At 39.0% G+C, this 26890-nt stretch overlaps 1 protein-coding gene across 6 annotated transcripts; it reads right to left on the minus strand.

Moving 5' to 3' along the window:
• Positions 1–207: 207 nt before the first annotated feature.
• Positions 208–26579, minus strand: nocte (no circadian temperature entrainment). 6 transcript variants are annotated; one of them, XM_073979537.1, is made up of 8 exons: positions 26390–26556; positions 25922–26164; positions 14144–15118; positions 13736–13910; positions 6048–13072; positions 5867–5971; positions 4360–4912; positions 208–512 (listed from the first exon to the last, which is right to left on the minus strand). In XM_073979537.1, the coding sequence occupies exons 3-8, from the start codon at positions 14231–14233 to the stop codon at positions 499–501; spliced, it is 7962 nt and encodes a 2653-aa protein (XP_073835638.1). In that variant the 5' UTR covers positions 14234–15118; positions 25922–26164; positions 26390–26556; the 3' UTR covers positions 208–498. The 6 variants fall into 6 exon arrangements, with proteins under 6 accessions (XP_073835638.1, XP_073835636.1, XP_073835637.1 ...); XM_073979535.1 differs by having other exon boundaries at positions 25922–26579; XM_073979536.1 differs by lacking the exons at positions 25922–26164; positions 26390–26556 and adding an exon at positions 18827–19178.
• Positions 26580–26890: the final 311 nt, after the last annotated feature.

Here is a 26890-nt window from a genome sequence, read left to right on the forward strand (position 1 = left end):
TTTCATTGAGGGGATTAGTTTCTCTCTTTTTTGTAATTTTTCCTTAGGACTAAGGGAAAAAAAGTCCTTATTTGTTCCATAAAAAGGTTAGCCTTTATTAAGGGGTAATTTTGCTGGTTACTTCTTGTATTCATGCTTCATGGAATTGGCCTGCTTGGTAATTTTTTAACATCCATCCACAGTATATCCTTTTGGTTTCTTTTAACATTTTATTTTTCAAAATTTGTTTTCCTTTTTTAATATCTTTTAATGGTTACGTTGAAAGTTTTATTGTTTCATCATATATTTCAATAGAAAATAATTTGCATACTTTGTTGCTTTTAATTATATATTAGATAATTCCTTTATAAATTATTTTCTATTAGCAGTTTTTTTGTGTTTTTGTTTTGGAGGGGGATTTTCGCTAAAAACAAAGAAAAGCGCTTTTTTATAACTTACTTTCGTGTTTTGTTTTATATTTTATGTTTTCTTTAATAAATTTGCCTTCTGTAATGTGTTTTAATTGTGATTAGCTGAAATAGAGAGAAAAAGGTAATATTCAAAAATTGAAATTTTTAAAAGTTTGTAATTGGATTTTCATGTAAATGTGAGTGATTTGATGAGAGAAATCATATACGAACCAAAATGAAAACTTAATTGTCAGCCAATAGTTACATGCATGACTCCTGTAAAAATGTCAAAACTATTTCATACCTTGTCATGGGTTCTTTAATAATAGGTCTGTCTGGTTACTCAAAAGTTTGCAACAATTTGTACCAATTGTTACTGAAAGTTGTCTGTTAACTCACATTGTCTCTGTTAATTCTCTGTTATTCATTGAGAACTTGCAAGTTTTTGCTGGAGAAATTTCTTCTAGCAAGAACTTGCAAGACACACATAATAAAGAACCCATAACATCCGAAGAAAAACATTGCATTTGAAAAATCAAAGTTAACTACTATATTCGCATTTACCATAACTTCGGTAAATGACTCGAAGTATTGCCAGAGAAGCCACTTAAACACCCAATATGCCTGCGAAACCGGTCGCATAATTCGATTGTTGTGTGGGAATCTCTTCGGTTTTCCTTTTTTGTGACATGTTGAATCAGAACTGCCTGGGCAAAACTGCGACAGACCTGATCCAACATGTCTGTTCAACCTTGGGAATCCACCTACATCCTCAGTGTATGCTGAGGTTAGAGAAGTGGCATCCGACAGAGAGTGTCTAATAGAATTCTGCTTCTTTCCTCTGCATTATTTGGGTCTTTCGATCCCCCGTCGAACCAAAAATGGATCGGGTAGTTCCCTAAAATAAACAACAATGAAATATTACGACCCGTCGATCTCTTTGGATAACGATAAAGCCAAAAATGTTGCAAAACCGGTCTACGGCTGACAGGACCGAAATTATGGGCAAGGACGACCCAAAATGGGATCTAAAGACAATATAGGATAGCTAAGAGAAACAAAGTCGGGAGCTCCACGACAAACTGGAAAGGCTTATATCATAAGAACAGAACCAGGACATGATGAGAGGGAGAGAGAAACATGGTGGATGGAGGTATGGACTCGATGCTCAACTGGCACCAACACCAGTTCCAGCAAGTCCTATATCGGTACATGCCGGCAGAGCGCCACAGGGACATTGACTGACTATGGAGAATCAAAGGAGACTCCAATAACAGTCAATTACTATAATGGTCTCGGCACAATGGCTCATTTGTGTGTCGCATCACTCGTTACAAACAGCAACCATATGGAAACTTCAAAAGAAAACTTGGCATCACTTGTACTTTTCTCAGGTGAGTCATTGTACCGAGGCCTTACGGAAAGGTTTACCAAAGAAGTTTAATATACAAAACGCTACAAAAGTGCAGTGATGTTTCTTCAAAAATTCGTGGAAAGAAATCCGAATTTCTGAGAAGGAAATCTTCTTCATCAGAAGTAAACTCAGGTACATTAGATAAGTTGAAAGAACTTACCGCCATGTGCCTCCCAGGCCCTGTAACTCTGCTTAATTAAACCAAAGCCTCTAAAGAATCTGCGAGCAAAAAAGTGGAGAAGATGAAACCTACTGCCTGATGTAACATGGTGCAGTCAAATTCTGTTGCGAAGCTGAGGCCAAACCAGAAAGCATTTAAGAGGGCTAATGAACCTATCCCAAAACCGAAATAGATTCGTGAGGAGAACAATTGAAGAAGGGGTATGCTGCTAGGCTCGACTCAAATGTGAAAGGCAAGGGTAAAGCGGTGGGAAAATCTGTTGTAAGAACTTTCCCAGGCGGGACGGAAGTCAGTCGACTGAAAACCCTTATCATCTGAGAAGACGAACGCAGCTGCGCAGAAAAAGTTTGTAAAAAAATATTTTAAAGAATGTGGTTTCTCTGAATTCACCAAGACGACTGTTTCCCTGGCAGTCAACCCATCGTACTCCTTTGCTGCCGTCCTTGACCAAAAAGCAAGTAGAAAAAATAGAGATGGATAATACCGGTAGTACCTCGACCAAAACCGAGATTTTTTTATTTATCAACTCCGAAGATTGGAACTATAAAACGAGTGAAACACAAAAGGACAGTGAATTGAAGGGTTTATTTAGTTATCTCGGTCTGGGGAAGTAGTTAGGACCAGCGTAAGTAAAAATACTTTAAATAACATTTCGAATCGTTTCGTATGTTCCATAGGAACAATACAATTTGTTTTGGTTGTGAGAATGAAACGATTCAGAGAAGCTGAAAAGTTTGTGGCGTTGTGTGATTGGTACGGGAATCGTTTTGTTTGTTTACATTCATTGGTTAGGACAGATCATTGTATCGGTGTCTGAACTATTTTGAACTAGATTAATCGAACTCTAAGAAAAAAACCTAGCACAGAGAAGGTACCTACATCGACCTCCAAGGAGCATGGACAAGAACAAAAAAAAAAAAAAAAAAAAACGTTATGCCAGACCGGCGCCAATGATGCCCGTTGATGACAAAGCTGACCCTTCGAGAGAATCAGCGACAGTCCCTGGTTGCTAGTTGAAGCCGGTTTTCAGAGTGTCAGAGTTCGGCAGCGCCATCCTCCATAATTCGTGAAGTTCTTTCAGAAATCGCTAGATATATGACCTTGGGAAACAGTGAGAAGGGGCTAAGCTTACTGCTTACTCCATATCTAAGATACCCTCCAGAAAAGTATTACCACCATATACCATATCCACCAGCCAGTGTGGATAGGGAGTTCATACTAAAAATGCTGAAACTTCAGAATCCAGGTCTTCTATATCTGGCTGGACTATTCTAACTCCATATGTTTACAGCAACCATCACAAGACTGTAATATGGCTTAATTCTTACTTCTATATCTCTCATTCTTATTCTTGCACATCGTCCAGGATGAAAGGAACAAACCTTATATAAACAATTGGAAAGGCTACATTAAAATAACATAACCTTGTTAAAAACAGTGCAATTATTCCCCTTGTGTTGCTATATTAAAATTATCCTTAAATGAGCACAAATAACGAGATCGGAAAATAAAAATTTTAAATACAATAACAACAGTTTTTTTTTCTGAATTTCGGAAAAATTTCAATGAACATGAAATACAAAAGCTGAACAAACTATTTACTACAAGCATTGTGAATGAGGTAAAAATAATAATACCAAAAAAAAAATAGAATGCAAGCAATGTGAAAATATATACTTATGCAACACACATAAAATAACAACCAATAAAAAAAGAAAAATATTTTTTTTTTTGTTTTGTGCTTTTCGCATATATAAATATAAATTTATTCAAATTTTATTTTGTAGCATTTTTGTGTTGTAATATATTTGTTGTTTTCTTTTTGTTGTTTAGTTAATAATAGTTATATTTAATATTTCTTTAGCAAATAATAAGATTACTTTGTTTTCTTTTTGTTGTTTTTATTCTTCCTAATTTTAAAGAGTAGATTCTTCTTTCAAAAAAATATTTTAAATATATAAATTAAAAAATGTATAATGTGCAATTATTGCATTATTATTATGATTAAGTAAGTAAATTAATTAAAGTTTTTATTTGTTGATTTTGTTTCTTCTTGTTTGTAAAACATATTAAATAAATGAACAATTTCAAATCAAAAATAAAGAAATGTAGTGTAGGAGTTGTGTGTGGAGTGGAGTGGGGGAGGTGTGGAGTGTATTGTCGTTTTGTCTTGTGGCAATAAGTAGTACTAGATTGTGGAGCAGCAAGAATGTAGTTGAAGAAGAATGTTGGTCAACAATAAATCAAGGCAATTGTTTTGTGTAAGTGTGTGTGCGTGTTGAATGTGTGTGGGTGCGAGTTTTGATTGGGTGGTGGGTGAGATTTTTGTGAGGGGGTATGATGAATTGGGAGTAATCTGAGTAATTTTTAATTACCTCGATTTGGGCCAGCATTGGCCGCATTGTTCGCATAATAGGGTTTATTCATTTGTTGAGGTTGGCCTGCAGCTTGTGGATTATTGTTGCCGCCACCTCCTTGATTATTGCCACCGGGACCACCAGGGCCACCTCCATTGCCAGGAGCACCACCTACTTGGGCGCCAACTTGGGGACCACCAGGGCCACCTTGTGGGCCACCACCACCATTGTTACCACCTCCTCCTTGCCGTAGATTCTGTGGCGGTTGACCTCGTTGAACTTGTTGCTGTTGTTGGACCTGTTGTTGCTGCTGTTGCACTTGTTGCTGTTGACTCTGGGGTCCTTGCGGATGTTGTGGATAGTTTGTGGGTCTCTGTATTGGTGTGGGATAACGTCCTGGTTGTGAACCTTGCGCACCGGGCGGAGGTCCACCAACGCCACCACCACGATTATTAGGATTCATATTTTGATTGTTAGCTCCGGGACCACCACCTGCTATTCGCTGTTGAACGGCAGCCTGTTGAGATTGTTGTTGTTGAGCGGCAGCTTGTTGTTGCATAACTTGATCCCACTGAAGGAGAAAAGAAAACAATATGAGTATAGTAATAATTAACGATTACTTGGAAGAATAGGCAATAAAATCTGTTGCCAAAAACTACAGTTAAATAGACTAAGAGCATGATCATTGCTCGGAAAAAAGTCAGCTGCCTATACCAACCAAGAGAGATTAGCAGATTGATCAATCATATCATAAGGGTAATTCTGAACGGAAATTTACCGTAAGTTTTGTCTTTCCGCCGTTTAACTTCGAGTGAGTGAGAAAACTCACAAGGAATTTCCGTTCAGAATAACCCCCATATATTTTCCTTCTCAAAGCTAAAGATCAATATCACCAATTACAGTGGATTTGAGTGGTTGACCATGAAGAGTAGATATCACTGATTCAGACAAAAATGTGTGTTTAAGGAATAGTCTTCAGCTCAGTCACCCCAATGATGATTCTGCGACAGTCTCTAAAAAGTAAATGCCAAAATGACACATCTTCAGATTCAGCCTTGTCATTTCAGATACTAATGAAAAGTAAAGTAAAAGTTATTTATTTTAGCCGCTTTTTCCCAAACAAAATTCTGCACTAGCAAGTAACTCCCGTATCTGCTATTGTAAGGACTCATAAAATTCATCCACGGTTACTGCGTTTACCTTCTTATTGGTAACTGTTTTTTTTTAAACCTACCCTCGCTATTCACATTTCAAATGAAGTTAGAACTAACCCCCTGTTTTTGTAACTATTTTTTGTTCGTTCGTCTATATTCGTAATTATTTAGGCATCCATAGCTCAGCCCTCAGATGACATACGGACCTAATTTGTAGTAGGCGCGTTCCATATATAGTTAAGAATTTGTCTTTTAAAAATCAGAGCTCTGCATTTGCGCTGAGGCGAGTAAATCGATTCACAAAATTTGACAATTCGTGTGAGAAGAATAAAAACTTTTACAAAAACAGGGGGTTAGTTTTATTTACTTACACTGCCATAATTTTTAAGATGTGGTGGACTGGGCTGTGATTGAGCATGTTTTACTAAATTCAAACTGCCATCGGCTCCCAAAGGACTTTTTAATTGGCGGCCCATCTATAAGAACGAAAAAAGAAGAATGGCAATTCTAATTAATAAAGAACCACAGCCATTGAAACTATTTTCAACATACCGAATCTTGCATGTGTGCTTGTTGCTGACTTGATTTTATGTAAGCCGCTGCCGCCGCTTGTTGTGGCGTGGGTCCACCACGATATTGATTTATCGCCGCCGCTGTCAACAGTTGTGAGTTCATAAACGGTGTGTTGAAATTACTCATTGTATGCTGCGATTGGGGACCAGGTGGACCTTGTGGCGGTCCTGGTGGTCCATTTGATCCCGGTGGACCACCTTGATGTCCCGCATGACCATATAAACCAGCTGCTGCAGCTGCCGCTGCCGCCAGACCATAATTTTGCGCTCCCGCGCCAGCACCCTGTGGTGGTGGACCGCCATAGAAAGCGGCCGGACCACTTGGCCCACCGGCTGAATTCGAATAGTAACTATTCGATTGTAATTGATGACCTGGAGGAGGACCTGGTGGACCACCTTGATGTTGTGGTGGACCAGCAGCATATAGATTCATATATTGTTGAGCAGCGGCAAATGGACCACCTCCGCCGCCAGCCTTAGAACCTATCGTACCCAGTTGTTGAGATGTGGGTGGTGGTTTAACCGAGCCTACTGTCGACATTAATGAATTGGAACTTGATGAGATAATTGTCACCGCCGCAGCATTGGGATTATTGATTTGTTGGGAATTTGGATTACCGAATGGTGATGGCCCACCGCCCATACGGAATTGCGATGTGAGGTTGGAATAAATTTCCGGTGTGGGAGCTGTACCCATATTGGGTGGTGTTTGCATGGGATAAGCATTGAAGGGACCACCGGCTGCTGCTGTCGCCCCATAATGACCAGGAAAACTATGAGCCGCTGCTGCAGAGAATTGTGAACGATTCGAATGATCAATAGAATGGAATGGTGCATAAAGACCACCTTGTGAAGGTGGCGGTGGCATCTGGGATGAATTGAAGACAACTGCTGCTGCCGGTGGACTTGGTATGGTGGAGATGCCAGTAAATTGCGGTGATGCCTGATAGAAGGCTTGTGGCGCATGCATTTGCTGCTGTTGTTGAGCTGCCGATTGTTGTTGCTGGTGCTGCTGTTGTTGTTGCTGCATATTGGGTGGAGGTGACATTCCCATGGATGACGTATGATGCTGTTGCATCTGTTTTGCAGCCGCCGATACTTGTTGTTGCTGCTGCTTTTGTTTCGCTTCCGAGGAAAGTTTCATAAGCTGCTGCTGTTCTTGCTGCTGCAGTTGCGCCACCTCTGCGGCCTGTTGCTGCTGTTGTGGACTTGGATAACCACCCACAACGGAATTTTCCCCACCGGCACCTACTACAATGCCTGCGGCTGCGGCAGCAGGACCAAATTGTTGTTCAAGCTGAGCGGCAGCATCAAATGGTGAAGCGTGTGCACCAAAAGCAGAGGGTACTCCAGCTCCGGGTGACGACAGTGCATGGTGCTGTTGCATATGAACAGCTGCCACCGCATAGTGGGGCAAATGTTGTTGTTGCTGTTGTTGTTGAGAAGCTGCGACAGCAGCAACAAAAGATGCTGCTGTCATGTGGCCACTGGTATCGACAGGTTCCATTTGTTGTTGTTGCTGTTGTTGTTGGTGGTGCAATTGCTGTTGTTGTTGCTGCTGTTGTTGAAGTTGTTGCACCGTTGTGGCTGCATCGGATGTCATGGGTTGGACACTTTCCCAAACTTTCTTTACACTGGCAATTTTCATATTCAAATCAGCGGCAGATATTAGATTTTGAGCCTGTTGAGATTGCTGCTGCTGTTGTTGTTGCTGTTGCTGCTGTTGTTGTTGATGTTGTGGAGTCTGTTGTTGGGGTGGCTGATGCTGTGGCGTTTGCTGCTGCTGTTGTTGTTGCTGCTGCTGCATTGTAGCTTGCTGAGCCTGCTGCTGTTGTTGTTGCTGATGCTGCTGCTGGTGTTGTTGTTGCTGCTGTTGTTGCTGAACACTATTAGTCTGTTTCGCTACATTAACGGCCTCATTATCTGCACTGACACCACCACTTGGGGCCATGCCTTTAGTGGCTGTCGTATACGACTCTGTCGCATCCCCAAAAGAGAAGCCTAGCTTCATTTCTTTGTCATAATCCGAAGAAGATGGACCACCAGCAACTGTTTGAGAGGAATTATTTGAGTCGCCAGCTGCAGGAGTGCTAGATGTTTGTTTTGTTGCCGCATTACCGCCAAATGTCATTTGAGATAAAGCATTAGTGACCGTATCCACACCACTAACGGAAACGTTAACATTTGATACCACGGAAGAGGTGACCACCAGAGATTCCGATGAACGTTTCATTTGTGCAGCTTGTACTTGTTGCTTGTAGTGTGTGTTCTCAAAAATTATTGTATTTACCGGTGCTCCATCTATCAATAGGGCAGAATTATTTGTTTTACTGTCCAGACTGCTTAGAGATCCCAGTGAGCCCAGCTTGTTCTTTTCATTGTCTAGTTTTTGTCCAGCGGACACATTACTATTGCTGGCATTAGTTTGGGCATCCGACTTTCCGCCACCACTTCTTGTATCTTGTGTCGTAGATTTTTGTTGTGATGTCGACGTTGTAGATCCAATCGATGCAATACTAGCCGACGATCCTGTCGATTTAAGACTTCCCAATCCGGTTGGGTTCTTTGTTAAGTTTGAAGATTGATGCTGTTGCTGTTGCAAGTTGCTCGTCGTTGGAGCAACGGATTTATTAACCGCTGCTCCACTAGAAACTTGTTGGGCACCAGCTGTTGGCAGTGTTGTCATTTGTAGATCTTGTTTCTTTTGTTGTTGCGTTCCCGCGCTCATTGTTGCAATAGATCCTCCTCCTGTTGTTGTGTTTGTGCTTCTTGTAGACGCTGTATTCGTAGAGTTTGGTGGCAAGGTGACACTGCCACCAGTACCACCACCACCAGTTGCAGGAATGTCTTTTTCCTTGGAAGCTGATTTTTTCTCCCGATCAAGATTTGTGTTGCTTGTTCGGATATCGTCATCTGTTTTAGTACTAGAAACACTTTCCTTTCTAGTCTGAGACTGATGTTGTTGCTGCTTAGATGGTGTGGTCGATGATGTTGAAGTTTTCTTTTCCGATTCATTCGGTTTTTTCTGTTGCTGTTGGGGCGGGGTTGTTTGTTTAGCAACTTGGTTAGTTGTAGAAGAGGTTGTTGATGAGGATGGTTGGGCTGTGGTGGCCCGATCTCCTCCCTCTTTAATGTCCTTGGTGGTAACCTTAGATAGACCGGCGCTTAGAGCCATTTGATTTTGTTTGGTTTTATCCAAATCCGAGATATTCGTTTCAGATGATTCCGAAGTTCGTTTCATATCTTTGTGGTCATCTTGGTAACTCTGGCGACCATATTGTCGACCCCCAGTTGCTGAGGAACGTCCGTCGTTACTGCGTCTATACGTGGACGATTGGATACCTCTGTCGCCCATATTACCGCCACCACCACGTCCCCGTCTTGATGGTTCCCCTCTTGGGGCAAAACCACGATCATCACGATCGGAATTTCCACCACCACCGCGACCTCCTCGGTCACGATCACCTCCAAGGCCTCCACGTCCACCTTCTTTACGTGGTACTTTAGGACTGCGTTCAGAACGTCTGCCGTAACCACCACCATCTTCCATCATGTCATCGTCGTCATGGTCTTGGTAGTGATCTTCCTGTCCTTGGTAGCGACCACCTCTTGAATTACCGCCACGCTGATTCCAACCACTGTCACGATTGCCTCGATAGGAACTACCACTGGCGCCAAATGTGCGGCTATGAGATACTCGCATGTCGCGTTCACGGTCACGATCACGATCTCGGTCTCTATCACGACCACCACCGCCGCCGCCTCCACTTCTGGGACTAGGTCGTTTTTCCCTTTGGGGTTGTGGTGCCACTGTCACTGACGCTGAAGAACCACTACGTTGTTCTCCCTGGTCCAACTGTTGTTGCTGTTTGTCAGATTCGTTGCCAGTAGCTGTTGTCGAAGGTGACAGAGAATTCAATGAGTCATTTTGTTTTTGAGAATCTGAGGCTGTTGGTGACGAATCCGTAGCACTGTGATCTTGTTCTTCTTCCGCCTGCTTACTCTCGGCCAATTTTGTGGCTTGTATATCTGATGATGACGAAGTTGAAGTCAATTTTTGATGTTCAATCGATTCGGAACGTCGTAATATTTGGGTTGGAGCAAACGAACTCGTTGATGCTTGATCACTACTTTCACTGATGCGATGCTGTTTATGCTGCTGTGGAGGGCTATCTTCTTCCGAGACACTCTTTTGGGTGTGGGGTCTTTGCAATATTTTAATGGGTATAGAATCGTGGCTATGTGACGAAGAGAAACTCTCATCTCTTTGCCTCTTAAGCTCCATTTCGGTTTCTTCGGCCCATGAAGAGACTATACCACTTCCGAAATTTGTTGAATCTCCAGTGTAGCTCAGCTTAATGGACTCATCATTTGATGAAACACTTGTCTTCCGTTGAGAGGTGTCCGAAATGCTACGTGACAGTTGGTTTGGTCCGCTCGACAAGCTGCTGTTACGACCATAGTCATCTCCTCTATTTCCTCCACCACGGCTGTGGTAACGATCATCATCTCTATCACTGTCATTTCGTGAACGATAGCCACCACTTCGGGTATAATTGTCACGATATTCGCCTCGTTGGCCTGAGCCTCCACCGCTACGCTGAGGCCCGCCACTACTACCAGATCCTCCTTTTTGCATATAACGCGAATTTTCATAATTCATCGAGGAAGATGAAGATTTTTCTATGCCTCCAGCACTGCCGCTGTTAGAATTGGATACAGAACGGCCTGGTCCAAGACTGCTGCTGCTACTTCCTCCAGCTTGTTGTTGACGAAGGAAACGTGGTGGTAAATTGGATTGAAAATGAGCCGAGAAAACGGCTTTAGAACCTGGAGGACCACCACCAGCAGAACCACTATTTGTGGCATTCATGGCAGATGTATTACCAGAACCCCCACCGCTGCCTCGTGAATATTCTGCCGCTGATCTTATATCGCGGGAATCATAACCTGCACGACTTCCGCCGCCACGTTCTCTTTCAGCTGTACTGGAACGTTCATAGCTTCCACCGCCGCTACGACGTGAAGAAGTATTTTCATCTACTGAACCAGTTGTGGATGATGTGGACATACCACCACCACCTCCGCTACCTCCAGGTGGTGGCTGATCATAGCTTGAGTCACCACCACTTGTGGTTGCCTTCTTGCTATTGATTTTCATTTCAAGTTCTTGTTTCTTTCTAGCTGCTGCTAGTTTACGCTCCATGTCACGACGTTCTTCCTCTTCCTTACGTTGCTTTAGTCTTTCATAGACACTGGCATCAATAGTAATACCTCCTGAACCAACGCCAGGGCGATGACCATTTTGATGTCGGGTATCTTCCATGTTATCCATACCACCACCGCCGCTAGAAGGCTTTTCTCGTTCCGAACTGTCACGATCCTTTCTTTGCCAGTTACCACCACCTCCTCCACTAGAAGTTCCTGCTGTGGACGATGTGCCGCTGGCATTTGAATTTTTACGTTGGTCATTGAGATTGCCACTGTTTTTATTAAATACTGGTCGTTCACGTTCTTGCGTTGGGGTATCCTCTGGCGATTCATCATCCGAGAAGGTTAGTTTTTTAGTATAATCGATATCCTCTTGTTTTGTCCAACTGTCATCATTTGCAATTGCATTTAAGCGTTCCAAATCCTCTTCGCGAATAATGGGTCGTTGCATTTGGGCCACTTCCGGTTCCACAATGTATTCCTTGTCTTTGCGATGACCATTATTGCCACCACTGCCACCTCCATTTGTGGGTGGTGGAGTATTTAGTAAAGGTGGACGTTTGGGTAGAGCAGTTGCCTGTCGGAAACTACTGGAAACACCTGTCGAATTCGAACGATGATAATCTTGTGCATTTCCGCGAGGTTGGGGTCTAATATTTACTGATGACGATGAAGAATCCTTTGTTAAGCCGTTTTGATAATTTGGTGGAGTTTGAGAACGTCCACTGGAGCTGGACGTAATGCCGCCACCAACTCCTCCAGCTCCACCACCGCCACCAGGTGGTAGAGGCACACCGCGCTGCATAAATGACGGCATTAACGACAATATAGGTAGTGGAACTGCAGCGCTTGGATTTGCAACCGAACTTGTCTGGGGGCCCTGGCCCTGATGGTTCGATTGGCTGTCGGCTGCCGCACCCTTGGCATTCTTTTCCTGTTGTTCCAACCAGGCGGCAGCATTTGTTTGTGGTCTTAGACTTACTTCGTTCATTTCGCGAGACATATCGCCATTTCCTCCACCACCCCGACCACCGTCTCCTCCTTCGTTGCCATCTCTGTAATTGTGTGCATCGTTGCGTTGATGGTGATGACGATCGCCTCTGCCACGTTCTCGATCTCCGCCGCCACGTTCTCCATGATGATGATAATCTCCACCACCATTGCCACGATGATGGTAATTCTGATGATTCGAGTTCGAATGATGATGGTGATGATAATGCTGTTGCTGCTGCTGATGATAATCCTTTTCGCCACCGCCGCCACGTTCTCGTTCTCCGCCCGATGACGAATTGCCACCACTTCTGCGATTCGCATTCACATTGCCACCGCTTCCGGCGCCGCCAACTGTGCCATCTAATGTCGGAAATTCGTGCTGAAACTGTGGACTCTGGTAGAGTGGTGGTACCGTGGCTGTCGGTTTGCCACCTCGTTGGTTGTCGTTGCCTGTTGTTACAGCAGACCATGTTATTGGTTTTTGTTGATTGTGGTGGTGATGAGATTGATTGCTGCCGCCGCTGTTGCTACTCTTACCAACAGATTGTGATGAGTTGATAAGCAATTTACTACCGACTCCACCGATTACAGTGCCGCTGCTGTTGTTACTGTTATTGTTATTGCCAAGAGGATTGCTATTGCTGTTGTTTCCGCCGCTGCTATTACTGTTGCTGCTGCTGTGGCTGTTACTGTTGTTATTTGTAGTGTTGCTATTGATGTTGCTGCCGCTGCTGCTTTTTGTTGTTGTGGTACTTTTTAATGGATTATTAGTTGGACCTGACGTTGGTGTTTGAACGCCTCCTAAAAATGTTGGAATTACAAAATTAGGAAAGAATATTGGAATATCACAAATAGTTGATCAACGTAGTTAAAAGAAATCAGACCTTTATGGAATTATAAGGAGCAATTTGATCATGAATCTGTTTAAAATGCGTATCACATGTAGGTCACGTCTCCAGCATTAGGCCAATATGTGTTCTATGGGAGAGTACATACTTCTCGAGAAAACTCGGCTAGGCGTTATATTTCTTATATATTTTTTTACTAATATAGGGAACTTAAGCCGGGATTCAATCCTTCCTTCTGTGGACAGGAGCAAAACCAGGGCTACACATAAAAATATCTATGTACCCATATTACTTCCATCGATCCAAAAACAACTAATGGATATAAGCAACAGAATTTTCGGATATTCAAAAGCCAATATCTCCGGAAGTATGGATTTCGCCTATTTAGGTTATATATTGGTGTAATCGGAGAACGAGACCTATATATAATAACAACACAAGCTGAAATCTTAAATTCAACTAAAGTCAATTTAGAAAGCTCTTTTCATCCCAAAAGTTAGAAAACTTATAAAGTCAAACTTATAGAAAAGCTTTATTTTGTGTTAATAAAACTATTCGTTATAGAGAAGTTCGACTGCACCTTTTTAAAGTTCCCCTTAATTATGATGCCACTTACCTTCTTGACCAGTTGTTGTATTATTATTAGCAATTGTTGGCGAACTAGTTGTTTCAGCTTTTAAGGATGGTAAATTAGCTGGTGGTCGCCGAGCGGACGGCACTTTGCCCAAAATTTGCATTCCATGTTTACGTGGCACTTGGTTTTTTTGTGCTGAAGGTTCCGTCGTTTCACCCTAAAGAGATATTCAAAATAATAACAACAAAAATAGATACTAGCAACATCATCACTTAATAAAATTAAATAGGCAAATAGATTCGCCGCACATAAAAGTATAATTCAAATTAACAGCAATTATTAAAACAAAACAAAAAGCCAATTATTTAGATCACAAATAATTATGATGATGACAATGATGAATTAATGCAAACAACAAAAAGGACAGACAAATAAAAAGTATAAACTTACACGACTATTTTTGTACATTCGATTTATATCGAGTGCTGAGAACTTGGGCTTGGCATTTCGCTCTCCCCTACTTCCCCCCAGTGTACTCATGCTGCCAATAGATCCTCATTAGCGTTAACTTGCCCCTTGTGCCCCAAGCACCTCTCTTCCTCGGATCTGTTTAAATAGGGGGCTGGCTAGCTGCTGCTTGCTGTTGCTTCTTGCGTGTAAAGCCTAGTTTTTGGATTCTTTTAAGAACCAAAGACTAATTTGACTTTCACTGTAGAAAATTTAGAAAATAGTTTTTTTTTTTATTTTCTCCTCCCTCCTCTCTCTCTCGTTTTAAGCAAAACGGCAAGTGTTTGTTTTTACTGGTGGCTGGCTGGTATTTGATCTCAACGAAGAATTATGAAATTCCACAATGTGTTTATGTGCAAATGATAATTGTTTTTTGAGGGGGGTTAACCATAGGTATTTTTCTCCCCACGTTTATGTTGCTAGCTTATTTTAGTATTGTTTATGCAAAAAAACAATAGGATTTTCTTTGTTGTTTTGAGAGAGTATGTGTGTAGTTGGCTGTTGTTGTTATCTTGATTACAGCTCTATATATGCCGGAAAAGGAAAACAAAGAAATGAAAGAGTTTTGGGTTTCAATTTTTTTGCTTGTTTTGTTCCAAATGAATAAACTGTTTGGCAGGTTGTTGTTTTTAGGTTTGTTTTCCTTTCTTAAATACTTTTTTGGGTTTTTGTTTTGAGAAGAGTTTCGAGTGAATGTTCCTTCTTCTTTTGCCTGCTATACTTCCTTTTAGTCTGTTGTTGAATGCCGCCAATATTTTGTTAAGCTTTATATGTGGCTATTTCGCGCAATAGATGTGTTTTATATGTTTGTGGGGACTTTTTTTAAAGTAAATAATAGTTTGATTTGCTTAGGATTTTATTTGTAGTTATATTCCGTTAATGTAAGTTTATTAACTAAACTTCAGTCTTCTGTTTATCCTGAAAAGAAAGAAACAAAAGTAATAAGTACTTTGTTATATTTGGAGTTTGCAGTTTCAAAATAATCAGATTTTGTAACACAAAAAAATGCAAGATAGAATAGTCGAAATTTGGAAAACATATCAGGGAAGGGAGCCTGAGCTACATAAGAATGTCGCTCCATGTTTTCTCAAGAAAACTCTATAGGATCAGATCTGTTTTTATTTAGATCTCCTATATTAGGGGATTCTGCGGAGATGTTTACCAAAGGTAGGGCTGCGATTTCTTTGAAATTTTTACCATAGATAGGGTTTATTGTTCTGAATACAAAAATATATCTTTTCATCTGGGGAAGTCCATACTTCCAGAGTTATGGCCCCTCGAAAGTAAAAATGGCAGGTCGCGCGTAAACCCGACTTGTTTCCTTGATCCTCTAGTTTTTTCTTAACAAGTTCGCGGACGCACGCAAACTCAGAGAGGTGAAAAAAATGACACCCAATTATTTTTGAAACTAGTTTTTTTGTTTTTATTTATTAATTATTGATTATTATTATTTTTTATTTGTTATAGAATGTATCTTGTTGAAATAAATCGTATTATGTATATTAATCACCAAAATTTAAGATTGTATACAAGTAAATAAACAAAAATTGGCTGACAATGTGAATGCTATAGCATTCACGTCATTTTGCATCGGAATGCTATAGCATTCACGTCCGCGAACGTGTTAATCCTCTAACAGGATAATGCAAATTCAATTCGATATTTCTGTGGACGACAACTCCAAATAGAATAGTGCAATCTTCCGTACCAAGAGACAAGGATCCTGTACGTGATGTAAAATAACGAGTTGCTCACCCAGTCGAAACATTGGCAATTATTCTGAAAAAAAAATCCCGGTGAGTTTTTTCACTTTCTCCCTTAAGTTGTAACGGCGGAAAGACAAAACTCAGTATAACCCAAATTATGTTCCATATTGTAGGTTAAGCTAGTTTATAGGATGCCCAGCTGCCGTTGATTGTTGACAGCTACTTCACTCCGAGGCGAGTGGTCAATTGTGCTAATCCTGAAAACTGATAGAAAGATGTGGGAGTGGAGAAGGGCAGGAAGTAAATACAAAAGAGAGGTAGGAAAGAAAAAAGGGATTAATTGAACTTAAGGCCCCTGCAATAAGTTAGCAGGGCAGCGGGTCTATTGAGGAAAAATAAGAGAGAGATTCTGACTCATTTCAAACACATGATGTCTTTAAACTGCCAGTCTAAAACACAGAACACAGATAGAGGAGGTGCTCAATTGTTTCAGTCTCTTTCACATCCTCACATAGCCTGCAGTACTAAATATTGTTGTCCTCGCACTTATAGGATTGATTTCGATACCTTACAACACGGTACGCCATGCCAAATTATTAAGATGTTCTCTGCGTAGAGCTTAGTGGGGGATGAGGAAAAAGCAAAGTGCTGGCTTGACACAGTCCTCCACCCGAAGGTCCGAGGACTGGGAGCCTCGACTTGCCAGTTTACCAACTGTATCATTTCCTCAACACTGCAGTACCCTGGCGCCCAGTCAAACTTAACGGCTGTATTAGACATTTTTAAGGCGGACATACAACTTTGAGCGTACTTAGATTTAATAGTGAAGAATCCTTTTCGTTGGACAAAATTTGAACTTCCGCATCACTAGATTTATTAGAGATCCATTTATGGATTTCCAACAACGGCACGACGCTGCCAACGACGACAGAAGGTTATAGCTCTTGATGGGAAGTTATGAAGACACTTGTCATTTGCCAATTTCAGACCAGAGCTTAGGCCACAAAAATGTGTTAATTAAACTGCTCCATCATTGTTACACCCTCTCTGTTCACATTGATTTACCATGAATAAAAACTGGCAGTTGTTCTGAAATATGAAAAATAGTGAACTCAATTAACAAGAGAGAAGATAACTTCACAGGGTGGATATTTCATTTGGTGATTGGGATTTATATTTGGGCTGCAAAAGGAATTACGCATAGTAAAACATATTAGATCCTAACAAAATTAACCAGGACATTTGTATTGGCAACGCTTGGCCCTAATATATCTGTTCGAGACATCCGAAGCCGGGTGTAGAATATATTGCTAGTAGCCGGATTTAATATACCCACTTGGTTTCAAATGTCTATTCCAGAGCGCAAACGTCAAATAAATCCTCATAAAGAAGGTTACCCCGCCATAAACCTCTAATGCAAACGCCGTTTTACTATCCTTGGCCTAATCCCTGAATGTGGGCAAAGGCTCTTTTAGATTAATATTCCAATTAAAAGATGGTAGTCATAGCCTGTTTATATTATAGATCTTTTCCAGTTTAATACTATGTTTACATTTACGAAATCCACTCGATTTCAACTGTCAATTCCATTGCTCAAACGTCAAATGAAATCCAATCGATTTCAGATGAGTTTTCATTTGACGTATACACAAAGGAATTGACAGATGAAATCGAGTGGATTTCGTAAATGTAAACATAGTATAACCTTCTTTATAACGATTTTTTTGACATATACCCAATGGAATTGACATTTTAAACCAAGTGGGTTTGTTAAATCCGGTTAAACGGTGTTTGCACTAGAGTTTTTTTTTTGCCGGGTTAGCCCACTTCATGAGGATTTGACGTTTGCGCTATAGAATTGACATTTGAAACCCAAACCCACTGGGTTAATCGGGTTAAGTGTAACCAGGCTATTATATACATTCTTATTAGAGATACTTTGAATTTCTCCCACAAACACCTTTATTCAGTGCGATATGTGTGCATCTGGCAACATTGGCTATTCTCAGTTCTTTTGTGCTGTGTTTTGCACATAACAGTAAAACACAGTGGCAATGTGCATTAGAAAATGCATTGGCTAAAAAGAGATAACTATAGATAACCATCACTACATCAAACAGTATACAACATTTAATGCAAAATAAACGACACTGATGAATGAAAACAAAAACTAAAACAAGAAAATATTACATCAAAAATAATAAGAAGAACTTTAGTATTTAATCCTTTAACTGAGACATGTTGGAAATCTTCGAAAATTACACAGCCAGCACAGCAGACAACCCACCACACACAATAACATCAAATGTGGAGTGCATATTCAATGATTATTATCATCGTTTGGGGGAAGCAATTACACCTTTTTTTGAAACACAAGAATTGTTACAAAGGACGAGTTTTTTATTTTCCCCTTTCTCCCTCATTTTTCCCTTTCAAATCAGCTTGAAGCAAGAGGTTTGCTTGTTTAGTGAATGGGTGTTGCGGCAGTTTGAAGGGATGCGCTGGGCTGGTTGCTTGCTTGCTGCTGCCTACTGCTATCTCCTCCTCTTTGATGTATTTTTTGTTTGTTAGGCTTTCCTCCTATTCACTCCTCTTCTGCTACTCGTTGAAAAGTCAACGAACGAAAAATTGTGGAATAAAATGAAAAAAAAAAAGAAATTTCCTACTTTTGTTTTTTTGCTTCGATTTTTTCACACAAAAAACTCATGAGATTTAATTGTTTTAAATGTTTCTTTTTTTCAATTGTTAAACACTTTAGTGGCAACACTTTAACTTTTACTTCTTAACCCCACAAAATAAACCGTAATGAACTTTCTGGACGGGCGACTCAAATAATTTTTCTTCTTTTATTCTTCTTGCGCAAAAAAAAAAAATTACTTTGCAACATTCTTCTTTTCTGATCATCAATCATCTTTCTCACCACCATAAACTCTGTTGGAGACTTTTTCACACGATTTTTAGGCCGAATTTCATGTAAATAAAACACGCACACGTTAAAACCAGCTTCAGAAATTGATTTTCTTTAAATATTTGTGAAAATTTCTTAATAAATTTGGTTATTTTCAGCAATATTTTAATAATAATTTAACCAACACGACTTTTTGCTGCTGCTGCACACTCGCCTTTTTTCGGTTTTGTTAACACGCACACACACACTCACGCATACGTACACGACAAGTAGCGAAAACGAGACTTGCTCAGAGAATTTTGTGGTTGTTTGTCGGTAAAATCGTATTGTCTATTACTCGTTGATTTCTTTGTGCAACAGGGGTGATTAAAAGAGTATTTGGGAGTACTTCGTTGGATTATTTAGTATCTTTTAAGGTACAATTTGGTTGCTTTCTAATAGCATGTTCACACGAGCGTTTCAATTACGTTGTTCGCCTGTCAAAATACGTACACGAATTAACTCGTTTCCACGACACCATACTTAATTTTTTCTCACTTTTTATTATCTTGTTTTTTAAGGAAATTGGAACAAAAAACACGCATAATACACATTAAATAAACAGGAAAGAAAATAGGGAACTCCTTTCCTTTACCGACCCAACGCAGAAAATTATGAAAAAATTACCACAGATAGTGCTTTTTATCCCGATTGCAACCATGTATTGCTTTTGTTGCGGAAATGTATACTTCCCGAGATATGGGCCTCAAAAGATCCACAAAGGCCCTAACCTCTTTTTCTCTAAATAGCCGGCCTTCGGCCGGGATTTAGGACTTTCTCCTATGGACAAGGCAAATCTCGGGAACGGGAACAAAATTTTCTTTTAAATTAGATATTTTTTTTTTCTAATGGACAGGTGCATATCTCGGGAACGGGAACTAAATTTTCATTTAAATTTAATATTTTTGGAGGCCTATATCTCGGGTAGTATACATACCCTTCAACAAAATAATACATCGTTGAAGTCAGTATAAACATCACTATTTGTGGTCATTTTTTCATAATTTTCTGCGGTGGTTTGCCAACATTTGGAGGCCATATCTCGGGAAGTATACATTTCCACAACAAAAGCAATACATTGTTGGAATCGGGATAAAAAGCACTATCTGTGGTAATTTTTTCATAATTTTCTGAGGTGGGTCGGTAAAGGAAATATAAGCCGAAAATAGCCTTTCCTTTGAATGTAAGTTTTATATTTTATTGCAAACTTTTCATTCTTTATTGCATTAATTCTGAAAATTTTGCTATTTTCAATGCATTTTTATGTATTTCTATTTTCAAAAGGAGAGACATGTCAAAACAATGTTTGTGTATACAGACCTTCAGTTATTATTCTAATTTTGGTTTAACGCGATTTTGAACTCATGGACAAGAAATGCATGTGGAATTAAGAACGAAATACAACCTTCTTCCTTCTGAACCAATATAAAACCTTTAGATCATATACTTTCATTCATCCTTTTCCATTTTTCTGAAAATTTTTGTTTTCAATAAACTTTCAATTTTGTATTATAATACGTTTATATGTATATAATAACCGGATTTAACAAATCCACTATTTGGAAAATTTTTTTGTTCAAATTTTAGTTTTAATGATTTACTCTAACTAGAGTATTCTAGGTTAAGCTTTTTTTTTCTGTAACATATGTGGCCTTTAAGGCTTGGTTACCAAATAATGAAATAAATTAAATTAAATTAAGTAAGCGCCAATTCGAACAGGATTGACCGTAGTTGGTTCAACCTCAATTTTCTTAACAGTTTTGGAATTCAGAAAGGAAACCTTACTCCCATATTACAGAGAAATGTGTTAAGGGTTATGCCACCGAGCTTTAAAAAACTTTCCGCAGAAAATCGATTGACACACAAAGTATATAGCTTCAAAATATCTACAAAAGGAGAGAAAGGTTACCGACAGTTGACAAAACCTATGGAAAAATTACCACAGATAGGATTTTTATACCGATTCCAAAGTTGTGTAACTTTTATAGCAGAAATTTATACTTCCCGAGATATAGGGTAAGTGCTCCTAAGTCCGCCATGTACCAGTAGTCGGCATCTTTCGTATTTAAACTCAAATAACTCAAAATTACTGTAATAAAATATGAAAATGATTTAAAAAATGCTTCAATAATATTGTCATTTAGCTTTGTATAGAATTTCATTGAACCTAGACCATTTATGGCAGCCGACAATTAGAATATAGTTACCGACTATAGACAATAACTAATTTATTTAAGCAAAATATTTGAATGTTCTTAATTTTTGATGCAAAATTAATTGGAATATGAACACATTTGGCCTAAAACGCAAGCATTCAAAAAATTGACTATTTTGTAATTCTATCATTGACATGTAACCTCCTCCAAGTCCGAACGACGTGCCGCACACTAAAACACTGCTTATAGAGGCGGTACAATATTTGTTAATATGTGTGGTATTTTGTTAAACTAGAAAAAATAAAGCCCTAATAACGTGTGCTATTTTGATTTTAAAAACAAAAGATTGAAACAGCTTCTCCTTTTTCGATGAATTACCATTTTTGCAAGAATTCTACTTTCTGCGAGAAATTATGCATTTAGTGGAATGATATGGAAACATTCAAATTGGAAATCTAACGAGTTTTCATTCATGTTTTTCAAAATATTCAGTCAAATGTGAAAAATATTAGTTTTTTAAATTCCAATAATTTATAGACATTTCCTTGTTTTGTTTACATTTACCGATGACAGTAACATTACAAACAAAAACAAATTTCTGTGTGGTTGTTGTTGAGTTCTATTTGTTGTAGTATTTACTTTACCTGGTTTGTTCTACCATGGTGTTTGGCGTGATAATTTTTTAAGGCTTGAACAACTAACCAATTTTTTTTTTTTTTTTGATCATTTTCCGCATTGTGCGAACATGCGCCAAATTGTTCAACGGCGTGATAGGCAAATATCATAGTTAGGGTCTTGTTCACATTGATATTATGCACTTATAGTGCCTGTTTTTTTTTTCTTGCAAAATATTTTCTACCATTCGGCTAAAACCTTCGTAAGTCATGTACATAGGTTCTCATGTTCGTTTTTCGAATTTCTCCGGAGAATTCAGGTAAACAAATTGCAGTGTGCCACTCAGAATTAACCTCCTACGTTGATCAAACCGTATAGTCGTCACATGGTCAGTTTTGCCGAAGAAACAGGCGACCATTTGCTTCGAAGTGCTTCTTTCAGGAACAACTTTCGTAGGATTTGGCTTGCCTTCGAAGGCCCATACGGTCGATGGCTGTTTTGTTTCGGGCTCATACGCATATATCCAAGATTCGTCATCTGGGACAATCTTATAAGCTTCGTTTGAATCACCGCGACCATTTTTATTCACAATTTCTTTGCATCAATCGACAAGAACCTTTTGAGCAATTTTCAAATTGTGCTGGATCTAACGTGAAAATCCCATTTTTGCGGTCAGGTAATCATACAATATCGTATGTTAATTGGTTGAAGAAATGCCCATGGATGCCTCTTTCTCACGGCGATTATGCACTATCAGTTCACGCACAGTTTAATTTTTTTTCTGACGCAAGCTGTTTTTGGACGACCCTTACGATCTTCGTGGCGGCCACTATTCAATTAAACCCAGGCCAGGCAATGAGCGCTTGGTGAGAGCAAGTGAGCATGCATTTCAATGCATTTTACATTGAAGTTTTCGCTCACTTGCTCTCAGCAAGCGCACATTGCCTGACCTGGAATTAAACCAGTTTTTCATAGTACTATAGGATGGTCTTTTATCGACATACACGTATTTAGTTTGATTTATGCACTCTTGCCGTGATTATCCTCGTTGAAAATTGTGAAAAATTATTGATCGAAAATGTTCACAAGTAAATTCAATTTTTTTTTTTGCAAAGTGATCGTATGACAAACTTGCCGGAGGGTAAAAATTGTCCAACTTTTTTTAATATTGGGAGGAAGTACCGGATGTTGTGGACCGGTATTGCCCATCCTCGAACTGAAACTAAGTTTGGACAAAATATGACGAAGGCCAAATTCTGGACCAAATCGGTTGACGGTTATCGTGCTCTTTTCAACTTTCAGGCTATTTTCTCAGGAAGTATGGTCTTGCCCCTGATGAAACTTGTACCGTCGTATGGGTGGCAGTGAATACAATTTGTTACAACAAAAATCAAAGCGATTCTAGAGCAGATTCTAAACTGAACTTTTCCGAAATTTTGTGTGGGAGGTACCGGAAGGAGTGGACCGATTGAGTCCATATTTGAACCTCATCTAAGTCTGGTAGAAATTTCACGATCTGCAAAGTATGAACAAATCGGTTACTTCCTTCAAGAGTTATCGTGAACACAAATTTTCCGAACATTTTCGAACTTTTGTGGGGGAGGTACCGGAAGGAGTGGACCGATATGGCCCATGTTCGAACATAAACTAAGTTTGGACAAAACATTGCGAAGGCCAAATTTTAGACCAAATCGGTTCATCCGTTCTAGAGTTATCGTACGCGCCAGCCAGCCAGACAGACGGACGGACAATCAGCCCAATCACTCTCGCCTCCTCCATTATTATAAACCCCATAAGGGAGAACAAAACTCACGTTCGTGAGAAAAGTAGCTATCATAAATGTCAAAAAAGTGAGAATGTGAGGCAATTTTCTCTCACTACAGAAATCAAGGTGAGTTGAACCAAAAAATGTAAATTTAGACATTTTTTATAGAAAAAAATCGACGAAAACGATTATTTTGCATTTGTAATGATAATTAATTGCATTTATTTGTGTTTTACGTTGAAAGTAACAAATAAAATACAATTAGATATTCTTTTGGCATTTGTACATGTTCATCCGTGTTTTAAGGAAGACCTCAATCGAGTTTGGCGTAATTTTGAGGCAGAGTTGAAGTTGACCAATATTTTTCAGATATGGGAAGCGATTCAGAATCATAGAATGGCAACAGGAATGGAAGAGGACCTAATTAGGAGCAACCCCTTTCTGTAATTGTTGTTCCTCGATAGAACAATGTGCATACATATGTAGGTACTTACAAACTTTGCGGCAACTCAAGATGATAAGTGACATATCGTATGTGTAAACGCACAAGAAAACTGCATGCCAGTCGAAGTATAACCCCTACTTTACACGTATGGGTAGCTCAGCCCCTCGATGACATACAGATCTAATTCTTCGTATACACGTTCTATATTTAGTTAAGAATTCCCCATTCAAAAATCAGCGATCCACATTTGCGATAAGGCGAGTAAATCGATCTACAAATTTTGACAATTCGTGTGAGAACATGATTTTTGACTTTGAAAGTAACTTCAAATTTTTTCCGAACGTTTACACATGCAAGTGTCAGTTCGAAAAAATTGAAGTTTCGACTATAATATGTATACACAACTGTCTGCAAGTTACTTGCATGTGTAATCATTGGGTTAGCATGTTTTATACAACATGCATCATTTAAGTTGTCAATTCCATACAATATATGTCAAATAAATGACGTAAACTCCCACAACACCATTTTCTAAGTGCAAATGTAAAATGCGTTTAAATAAAAGGTAGATCTAGATGGAAAAAAATTATATAAAAATGGGTTTTCCTGAACTTATATATCTTCATCGTTACCCCCCTATTTACATCTGCAAGTGGCCGTTCGAAAAATACCATACACTCACACATTTTCACTGCCGAAAATTTCCTTGCCAGTAATAAATACAAGTGCTTTGAAAGTAACTTCAGTTTTTTCGAACGTATCAGTTCAGTTCGAAAATATTGAAGTTTCGACTATAATATGTATAAACAACTGTCTGAATGTTACTTGCATGCAATTATCGCGTTCGTAAACACAAAAGAAACAAATGTGTTGCTTATAAAACTTTTTTGTGCATTTATAAAAACGCGAAAAAGAATGAAGTTTCAAGGTTTATCCAAATACGGCTTTGAAGTATTAGTAATTTCTCAAGGAAATAATTAAAACTGACACAAACCTTTATCCAACAATTCTAACTAAACCATGTCAATAGAATGTTTTCGGAACTAGTCGAATTTACGCACTACGCTAACAATTTTTGTAATAGCCGGCCTTTGGCCGATTATTTAAAACTATCTCCTATGGACAGGTGCTAATTTCGGACACGGGAACAAAATATCTTTTAAATTGTAAATTTTTCTCTAAATAGCCGGCCTTAAACAAGGGAATTTTAGCTACTTCGGCAAGTATGGACTTCCGAAACAAGTGTCATATATATTTGTGATAAGGGCGACGAGACCTACCTGTGCAAACAATTTCATCCCCATCCGAGCATAGTGCGTAAACACATCTTATGCTATTTTTTCCTTCATAATTTTCTTTTAAATCATCAATTGTTTACATTTCAATAAGAGAAGCATATTCCTCAAAAAAACTGCAAAAGTATTTTCTATCACTTTTGTTTTGATACAATTTTGAAACAACACTTTTGTGTTCGTACTAATTTTTACAGCACTGGGTTTGGCGAATGTGTGTTAACTAGTAATGCAAACTCGTTACTTTTCTAGATTGTCACCATTTGCCAAATGCTGAGTTCACATATAGCTGTACTCTTCTATCTCAAGGAAATCTCATAATAACAAAACAAATTACAAAACGAGGGGGAGTAACAAGAAGAAGACTATGCAATACACAACCAAAAAACACCAACTGTCAGTGAATTGTGTACGTGAGACATAGCAAGAAATAGAAAAAAAATGACAATAAGAACAACAATTACAAAAAACTGATACTGAATGCCACAGTAACTAAAATTCTTATTGAGAATTAGGTTTCATTTGAAAAAACAGGATAGATTTCATTATTTTAGAACGCATTTTTACGAACTAATATTTTTCATCTTTCCTTTGATATGGCAACACCCCCAAAGTTTCTCATAACTTGTGCACAAAACAAATTGCAAAAACACCGGCAGCAAGCAAGCAATTTTATGGAATTAGCCTTGTCAGAAGAAAAAGCATGTTATACTATTCCAAACTGGCTCATTTATTAAACAAATGTGGGAACCTAACATGTCAAATAATCCGCATATCATGTTGTTTATAACTTACCTTCTTTCAAATCTTCTTTTATATTATTTTTTCGCCCTAGTTCGTTGCTCTTATAATGGACTGATGAACTTCTCTCGTGGCCGTCTTCGTAACAATTTCAAGCTAGCACACGCACCACACACTATCCAGCAAAAGTAACTATATTTGACACTTAATCTTCTTCTTGTACTTTGCAACTTTGCAGAAAGTGTAAAATCAAATAACTTTTTTCAAGTTTAATTTTGCCTTCCTTTTTGCAAGCAACTACACAATATTTTTCTCTTCTTTACCACACAATTTTCTCCGCAGAGTGGTATACACAATGTCACTCACACCACCACACAACTCAATTTCATTTCAGGTGTATGGGTGTGTGTGCGTTTTGTACCGAAAAAATCCAATTCGTTTTTTCTACTTTTTTGTATGGCTTGGAGAGGAATTGGAATGCAACTTTTCATATAAATTTTGCCCTTGTTATTACTTTCGTACTTTTGCTTTCTTTTGTAGACACACGTTTGCTTAACTTTTTCCTTTCTTTTTTGATTTATTAAACGTGAAAAACGTTTGATGTAAAACTAAATTTATTTTTTATTTTAATTCTGTAGGCGAACAGGACAGAGAACACTTCACTTTGACATTACTCGCGCTTGTATAATAGAGTTGGCAAACAATCGATAGTAGCGATATTTTCTTCTCATTTTTTGCATCAATAAAATTTGATGGTTCCCACTGTCGATAATACTGTTCGCTTTTTTTACTAGACGTTTACACCAGACAGTTTGTCTTCAAATACAACCCAGTAGAAAGTGTCTTTAAGACAATATTGATGAATCGTGCACGACATTTCCAATTCGTTCACGACTCTTTCCAGACAGCCCTTTGGGATCGTTGACGACATTTTCACACAAGTGTCCCAGTATTCATGCACGACAACTTGGGCGACAGGGTAAGCGAAGTTGTAGTCGACGACGATCTAGATGACTAAAATCC

The sequence above is a fragment of the Musca autumnalis genome, unplaced genomic scaffold (genome assembly GCF_047663935.1).
Source record: "Musca autumnalis isolate F117 unplaced genomic scaffold, ASM4766393v1 scaffold_3, whole genome shotgun sequence".
Taxonomy (NCBI): Eukaryota; Metazoa; Arthropoda; class Insecta; order Diptera; family Muscidae; genus Musca; species Musca autumnalis.